General features: G+C 37.0%; 1 protein-coding gene across 1 annotated transcript; it reads right to left on the bottom strand.

The window, feature by feature from the left end:
* Positions 1-2,312: 2,312 nt before the first annotated feature.
* Positions 2,313-8,950, bottom strand: cops5 (COP9 signalosome subunit 5). Its single transcript, XM_048173915.1, has 8 exons — positions 8,595-8,950; positions 8,262-8,496; positions 7,435-7,563; positions 6,964-7,029; positions 6,790-6,875; positions 6,591-6,702; positions 4,996-5,144; positions 2,313-2,567 (listed from the first exon to the last, which is right to left on the bottom strand). The coding sequence occupies exons 1-8, from the start codon at positions 8,729-8,731 to the stop codon at positions 2,477-2,479; spliced, it is 1,005 nt and encodes a 334-aa protein (XP_048029872.1). The 5' UTR covers positions 8,732-8,950; the 3' UTR covers positions 2,313-2,476.
* Positions 8,951-8,966: the final 16 nt, after the last annotated feature.

Raw genomic sequence — 8,966 nt, 5'->3', positions numbered from 1 at the left:
ATGAAAATTCTGTCATTTATTACTCACTCTCATGCCGTTCCACACCCGTATACGACCTTCGTTTATCTTCGGAACACAAATTAAGATATTTTAGTTGAAATCCGATGGCTCCGTGAGGCCTCCATAGGGAGCAATGGACACTTCCTCTCTCAATATCCATAAAGGTACTAAAAACATATTTAAATCAGTTCATGTGAGTACAGTGGTTCAATATTAATATTATAAAGCGACGAGAATATTTTTGGAGCGCCAAAAAAAACCTAAATAACGACTTATTTAGTGATGGCCGATTTCAAAACAATGCTTCAGGAAGCTTCGGAGCACAAATGAATCAGTGTATCGAATCATGATTTAGATCGCGTGTCAAACTGCCAACGGCTGAAATCACGTGACTTTGGCGCTCCGAACAGCAGATTCGATACACTTGTTGTTCCAAACCAGTATGAATTTCTTTCTTCTGATGTACACAAAAGAAGATATTTTAAAGATTATCGGTAACCAAACATTGAATTTTTTTGGAAGTCAATGAGACCCATCAACATAATCGTCAAAATATCTTCTTTTGTGTACAGCAGAAGAAAGAAATTCATCCAGGTTTGGAACAACATGAGGGTGAGTAAATGATGACAGAATTTTTATTTTTTGGGGGTGAACTATCCCTTTAAGCATTTACATGTTGAAATCAGAAACCATGTTTATCAGCTTCAGTTGGTTGAACCGAATATTTCCCCCCTCTCTCTCTCATTCCAAGCTCAAACTGCTGCCCCTAATAATGCACATCAGTGCGGTGGGCTCCGGTGGACAGAGTCACTGCGCTGACCCGTGTATTGTTATATACTGTGGAGGAATGTGCTTCCTGAGACTGAGTGACTTGCCTCTATTTATGCATGCAGAGTACTTGGCAGAAAGGAAATGTTGCTTTGGTTGGTTTAGGGACGTAGAGGGGGAGTTCCCCCCTTTTCAGACTCTCCTCTAGGGCATTAAACATGTTTCAGCTCCTTACTGCCATGCTTGTTGAGATTATTATTATAGGGTCCAAAGAAAACATCAGTGCTACCAAATATCTTGAGGTCATTGGTCCCAAAGGATAGTTTAACATTGTCCTTGTGATGCTGATTATTTGAGCTCATCGCTCGGATACATTCTCTTAATCACATATTCATCATAATTCCTCCATACTTATTATTTTAAACCATTTTCTTTGGGTTCAGCAAATGAAGTGGAATTCCAAGTAATTTAAGAAGACTTGCTAATAGAAAACATACCTTAAAATTAGTTAATGGATTTGGCTGATGTCCGTTCGCTCATGGAAAACACAATATTCTTAGGTTATATCTCATCTCATTCATACTCAACTCTCCTTTCCTTCAAGTATTAAAAATGCTCATCTGGTGATGATTATTAGCATAATTTGTAATTCCTGGCACATGGAGATTTTTGATGACTGTGATTTTAATTTATTTAATCCTCTATGGACAAAAAAAACTGGTCATCACAAGAGCAAAAAACACACTCTTGCTAAAGTTTGAGGCCAAAATCCACAAATTGCACAGGGCATAACTGAACAGACTGTTGCTTTCTGGAACATAACAGTGAATTTTAAAATTAGCACCATGGAGTGGGGTACAAAAATGTGCATGAGGACGACGTCACCTCTGTTGTCTGTAAGAAAATGCAGACACGTTTGTGTGCATGAAACCACACAGGCGTTGAGTGTCTGCAGCGATAAAGAGCAGACACGCAGTGCTGAATAGACTCCACTGTATCGAGCTCCTGTTTCTGTGATGCATCAGTGACAGGCCACAGTGTAACGCTCAGAATCCTGAAGGATTGTGTACAACGCAGAGACAACCTGCACAGGGTCGTCCTGACAGATGCGCTGCGGCCATGCCAAGCTGTGTTTATCTTTGGGCCGCTGAGTTTGTTATTCCATTATGTAATGCTATGACTGGCAAATATGAAAATGACCTCTTGTGGAGCACTGCGGTTTTTGTTAACATGTTAAATATAATGTTTTTAGGGTGTCTGAATGGAATACTGCTATTACAGCTCCCAACACAAGCTGTGGGAAATGGGAATGGTGCGGTACCGTGTTACACACTGAGCCCAGAGGAGAATACATTTCAAATGTCTGGTAACATGCGGCGCTAAGGAAAACTCATTTGTCTTGATCTAAAGGACAGCTTTGACGATGAGCTGTGAGAGTTAGAATTTCAGACAAGACTTTATTTTGAAGACCAATTTTGAGCCGTTTCACACATAATAAAAATCACATTTAAGTAAATTAGGTAAAGAAAAGATGAAGCGACTAATAAACCCGAACAGCATTTATTTCTTTGTTTAAACAAATGACAAATGATTCAAACATTCCTACAGGAGAATTGCTTTGAATCTTTCAAAGCTGAATCATAACGAACGAACACGTAACTAAGCAAACACAGCATGTGAAGTCATCTAACTTGAGTTCCTTCCCAGTTCAGTTGGTAGATGTGTTCACTTGATTGAAGAGTTTATCTTTGATAACTTGGGACATCAGACCATGAATTGCTTCAATGGTTGTTTTGCAGCTGAAAAGCAAAGAAAATGTTGTTATTAAAAATGTGTTTTTATCAAAATATGTTAAAATGTATTATGTGGCACTAAAAGTGGGGACTTTGTACACAGAGACTTGTGTTAGTAATAACTCATTATCTCATACAAAATATGAATAATGTGAAATCAAGATTTAAAAAGAAACAAATTTACCTCCCCCCTCAAATAACAAAACATGAAAAGAAAAAATCTGAATGTATTTTAAATTCATTTTAGATCTCAAAGGATTTCAATAAAAAAGCTTTTGTACAAATTGATTTTCGTAGGTATCCAAATGTCTGAGACCACATTAAAATTCTGTAATTTAATTGAGAGAGAAAAAAAAAATCAACCTGGAATGAAACTTTTTAGGATTATATCGAAATGAACGCATTTTTAAAATTTTTATAATGCCTCTATAAAGCATTTGAATGATCAGTGTGTATGACATTTGAAAATAAATAAACTTGCCTCAACCTATTTATTTTCACTTATCATAACCCATACTTAAAGGGTTAATTCACCCAAAAATGAAATTTCTGTCATTAATTACTTACCCTCATGTCGTTCCAAAACCGTAAGACCTTTGTTCATCTTCAGAACACAAATTAAGATTTTTTTGATGAAATCTGAGGGTTTTTTAATCTCCCATAGAAAGCAACGAAATTACCTAAAATTACATTTAAGGTCCAGAAAAGACATCGTTAAAATAGTCAATGTGACTACAGTGGTTTAACCTTAAAGGTGCCCTTGATTCAAAAATTGAATTTACCTTGGCATTATATAACAAGAGTTCAGTACATGGAAATGACATACAGTGAGTCTCAAACTCCATTGTTTCCTCCTTCTTATATAAATCTTATTTGTTTAAACGACCTCCGAAGAACAGGCGAATCTCAACATAACACCAACTGTTACGTAACAGTCGGGGTGTACGCCCCAATATTTGCATAATGCCAGCCCATGATGTTCCCAACATTATAAAAGGCATTAGACAAGGGCAGCCAGTTAACATCTGGAGCTGCACACAGCCGAATCATCAGACTAGGTAAGCAAGAACAACAGTGAAAAATGGCAGATGGAGCAATAATAACTGACATAATCCATGATAGCATGATATAGGGCTGCACGATTAATCGCATGCTATTCTCACGCGCATTTCGTCAGTAAAGCCGGTTCCCTGATTACCGCTAAATCGCCATCACCTGTTTTTAAACGGAGCGCCTTTTAATAGACGGAGCCGTAGTTCATGGACAAGCCACGCAATATCGCGTTCATTATCGCAGGCGATTCATCTGCGATATGAACGCGATATTGCGTGGCTTTTCAGTGACCTACGGCTCTGTCTATTAAATGCCGCTTCATTTGAAAGCAGGTGATGGCGATTTAGCGGTAATCAGGGAACCGGCTTTACTGACGAAATGCGCGTGAGAATAGCATGCGATTAATCGTGCAGCCCTAGCATGATATTTTTAGTGATATTTGTAAATTGTCTTTCTAAAAGTTTCGTTAGCATGTTGCTAATGTACTGTTAAATGAGGTTAAAGTTACCATAGTTTCTTACTGTATTCACGGAGACAAGAGCCGTCGCTATTTTCATTTTTTAAACACTTGCAGTCTGTATAATTCATAAACACAACTCCATTCTTTATAAATCTCTCCAACAGCGTAGCAATAGCCGTTAGCCACGGAGGACAGCCTCAAATTCACTCAGAATAAAACTTTAACATCCAAATAAATACTATGCTCACATAATTCGAAGCATGCATGCAGAATGCATGACGAACATCTTGTAAAGATCCATTTGAGGGTTATATTAGCTGTGTGAACTTTGTAAATGCGCTGTAATATAGTCGACAGCTGGTGTGGCAGGGAGCACGTGATTTAAGGGGGCGGCGCCGAGTGTAAATCAGTGCATTGTTAATGATGCCCCAAAATAGGCAGTTAAAAAAATTAATAAAAAAAAATCTATGGGGTATTTTGAGCTGAAACTTCACAGACACATTCAGGAGACACCTTAGACTTATATTACATCTTGTGAAAGAACGTTCTTGGGCACCTTTAATGTTATAAAGCGACGAGAATACTTTTTGTGCTCAAAAACAAAACAAAAATAATGACTTGTTTTAACAATTTCCTCTCTACCCTGTCATTCTCATACGCAGTATACATTGTAGATACATTGCAGAGCTTTAGTTACCGTTAACGATGCCATTACTACTTCTCTGGACCTTGAATGTGGTAATTTCATTGCTTTCTATGGGAGAAAAAAACTCCTGGATTTCATCAAAAATATCTTAATTTGTGTTCAGAAGATGAACGAAAGTCTTGCGGGTTTGGAACAACATGAGGGTGAGTAATAAATGACAGAAATTTCATTATAAAAGGAAACAGTTAATAATGAATTAATAGGTACTGTATTACCTGTCACGTGTTGCCTTTGCTAGTTTGTCCTCAGATTTCCTATCATGTGTGTCTAAGCCCAGCATGAAACTGCCTCGTCCCAGCTGGGCTTCTGCCTGCTCGAGCTTCTCTGACAAGTCATACACCTGTCCAGTGGTGTAGTCTGCATTCTGAAGGAACAAGAGCCATTAACAACACCATTTAGTTTGCTCTAGGTTAATGCACGATTTCACAATAATACTTAAACCTTCAAAACATGTCTTTCACTGATGGTCAATTCAGAAGGTTTTTGAATTGTTTGCTGAAGCCCCCTCTCAAAAGTTTGCAGAAGGTGAGGTTGTACACTGCCCAGACGAGGATTCACAATAAAGACAGACTCAATGACTTAAGGTCTCGGTCTGTGGTGACAACGTAATCACTGACAACACTTCTTCCTTGGTGTAGCAAGTCACTCTTGACAAGTAGTCAATTTATCTCTAACGCAGAGCTCTGAGGCTGTTGTTTAGATAGTCTACAGCTCATTGAAAGTGTTAAACAAAGCTCATGACAGAATGTCGTAGTCAACGATGACAGGCTTTCAAAACATATAGGTAGGGAAACAAAAGCAGCATCTACAAATATTAATCATAGGCACAGGTTGTCAACAAACCCCTGTCATATTATCAATCTTGTGCACATAAAATACTTGTACCCTCTAGACCAAAACATCTCCAGCGAGGATAATAATTTTGTAAATATTTTAACATAGATGGGAGAAGATTTAGAGATATCAACATAATGACAATCAGATGAATATCATTTAAATAAATGTTATACTTATATTAAATAATTATAAAATTACTGAAGATTTCCCGGTTGTGACATATACTAATTGGTTACACTTTATTTTATGGTGTCAGTGTTTCAGTGTAATTTTATATTTAAGTATTGAGTAATTTAATTAACAACATATACTTACGTACGATAGTGTTCGGGTTATAAATAGGGGTTGGTTTAGGGATAGGGGCCATTTACACAACACCACTTTACACTAAAATCTTATGCACTGACACTAATCCACTTATGCATTTTGGCCATTCATTTACATGACAACAGCATTTTGAGGGCCTGAAAACGCAATCTTTTGAAAACTATACTGTCATCGTCGCTGTGTAAACTACAAAAACAAGAATTTGAGAAAACTGTCATCATGCAAAACGTATTCAGTCTAGGGCTGCCCTTACATGTCTCACGGTAAGTGCGCTGTACTTTAGCTTCCACACTCTGCACAAACACTTGGATATGTGCCTAATAACAGTGCACATTTATCTAGGTTATTTATCTAGGACCTCGAGATTGGAATTGAACTCGGGTCGCCGTGAGCGCATTTGCGCTATATGTCGGCACGCTAACCACTAGGCTATCGGCGTGAAAAATGCCGAAAAATGCAATGTGAAAAATGCAAAGGAAAAACGTTTCCATTTTTAGTACATCACTGTTGTGTAAACGTACCCTTAGTTACATGTAATTATGCATAATTAACTGTTAATACTACAGTTAGAACATGTAACATATGTAACAAGGACGCCAAAAAAGTGTGACCTTATAATTGTACACAAATAAAAGAGAGTGCTTACTGTCAGCAGACTGGAGGAGCTCAAAGTGTTGACCCAATACTTATTCCACAGCAGCTCTAGGAGTTTGCGGTCCAGGGAAGACTTAAAATAAGACACTTCTAAAGAATAATACCTAAAAGCAGAAAACGGTTTATTGTTAAGTTCCTATTTAGTAAAATTAAATAATTTCCAAGTACAATATAAGCACAGAAAAGCTTACTGTTTGCAGTGCACTCCAAAATCCTCAATCTTGTTAAGAGGTATAGTCTGGTATTCAGATGGACCCTCATCTGGAGGCTTGTAACCCTACCGTTAACATGTAAATATGTGGTGAAAAATCTTTTCACATAAATACGAAATACTACACGGTTACAAAAAACAGTTTACTGATTACCTTCGGATATGTCCTGAAAGCTCCAAGATTGACCTTCCCTGCGGATATAGTCCTTGTGGGATCAATCTGAGAGGGATGAAAAATTACAAGGACTTTAATAAGCAAAACAGTTCAGTCAAATATAACAAATAAAAACACAGAGCTGCCAGTTTAGCAAGTGAAAGTTATGAGCACCAGCTTGCTATTTGCCCTCGGCACAAAATAAGCAATGGCAATGAAGGGTATACTGTATCATGTATTCAGTTACAAAGCCAACAACAATTAATCAGACACCACTACAAATGTCACCAAACTTCGTATTTCAGGGGTCAATTATGGATCACTGATATTGCTTAATTTTAACTGATACTTTAACAATTTCGTAGCTGAGCTATTTTCCCCTCTGTCTTTAGAGATTGACGTATCAGGACTTTGCAAAATCAGCCCTAATGCAAAATAAGCAACCCGTTTAACATTTCCAACAGCACTTACCACTACTGCGACAAAGGGCTCTTGAAACTGCTGGTTAAGCATCTGAGTGCTGACATCTATGCCTGAAAGCCAGCAGCCGTATCCAGGATGACTGTGGTACCATCCAATGGCATTCTCCAACCGCCCCACCTAAATGAATTCATAGATGATGAATTAATAATATTTCATGATCATATGCTGGTCATGACATTCATGGGGAGTTGACATATAATGTACTAAATGTATATCTTTGTTCCTGATCACTATTTATTTAAAGATTTTTTATTTATTTTTTAAAATCACCTTTTTGCCTTCATTTTAAATGATCTTGTGATTTAATAAATACATTTTTAAAAGTGCAAATATTCCATGTAGTCTCTCAATTAATATTAGATCACAAAAAAATTATTATAAAAGAATAAAATATTTTTAGGCGAGTTTATTATATCACACCACAGAAAATTTCACGATTCAATATACAAAATACGTGAATATTTTAGTTCCTCTGACTAGTCATCATTTATTTTAGGACGTTTAAAAAATTTTAATCACCTTTTTTTACATCATTTATTTTAAATGGTCTTGTGATGTGATAAGTACATTTTTAAAAGGGCAAATATTCTATGTAGCCTCTCAATTAATATTATATGATGAAACCTGAAAGCAGTATAATTATAAATCAATTATTAAAATAATATATTTAAAGGAGCACAGCATATTGCACCTCAGAAATTATTGAAAACACATTCAGCATTGGGTATTATCATATTTGGAAACAAAATGTGGGTATATTCTCATTAGCTATTTGTCTAAAATGAATTTTAGAGAATATTTTTGGTTCAGTGTACCTGTTTAGCATTCTCTATATAAGCAGCCATGTACTCATAGGCTGCAGCCTGAGCATTGACTCGGGTTTCGGTGCCCTCCACGGGTAGAGCAAAACTGTCCATGATGATCATGGTCTCTCCATCCACCTTCCCCAGCATAAGTCCCATCACCTCTAGGTTTCCTCCAGATCGGGCATGCATCACCATCTTCAACAGCGCCAATGCTGATATCTTGCAGTATTTAAAATAATGGTGGCTGTAAACAAATCAAGTATGGAGAATGAGAATGTGTTATTAATCATTCGAGAACAATCTTTTGAGGAGGAAGAAGTTCTTATGGTGTGGTATACTCACTCTTTAGTCCATGGTTTGGCCGCCAGAATCTCTTGTTGCTGTTTTTTGTCATACTTATATATTTCATCAATACTCTGAACTTCCTGCATGCTGTTTGACAGCTCCCATGTTTTCATCGCTATGCTACTGCCAGCCATAGCTAGAATCGGCTTTTATGTCCAGATGAACTATAACGAAGTATGTTAAATACCACTGACAATTTACGATATTTAAAGTACTAGATAATAGATCAAGTGTTTAGTTTATCTAAACATTTAAACTCAGCATTTAGCAATCATTAACAAATCTCCAGCAGTATCTCTTCACAAACCTAACAACTCTCAAACCTGAGTGAAGCTAGCTAGCATAGGCGTAACTAAGGAAATATATGGG

This window comes from Megalobrama amblycephala, linkage group LG22, assembly GCF_018812025.1.
Source record: "Megalobrama amblycephala isolate DHTTF-2021 linkage group LG22, ASM1881202v1, whole genome shotgun sequence".
Taxonomy (NCBI): Eukaryota; Metazoa; Chordata; class Actinopteri; order Cypriniformes; family Xenocyprididae; genus Megalobrama; species Megalobrama amblycephala.
The sequence above is the reverse complement of the archived record's forward strand: the minus strand, read 5'-3'. Positions and strand labels throughout refer to the sequence as shown.

Bases quoted from the DNA above. Each gene is read 5' to 3' on its own strand.
- cops5 (XM_048173915.1), bottom strand. From the start codon at position 8,731: ATGGCTGGCAGTAGCATAGCGATGAAAACATGGGAGCTGTCAAACAGC. The intron at 8,497-8,594 runs GTGAGTATACCA...ATTTGTTTACAG, and splicing joins GCCAAACCATGGACTAAAGA to CCACCATTATTTTAAATACT. The intron at 2,568-4,995 runs GTAATACAGTAC...TTTGCTTTTCAG, and splicing joins GCAAAGGCAACACGTGACAG to CTGCAAAACAACCATTGAAG.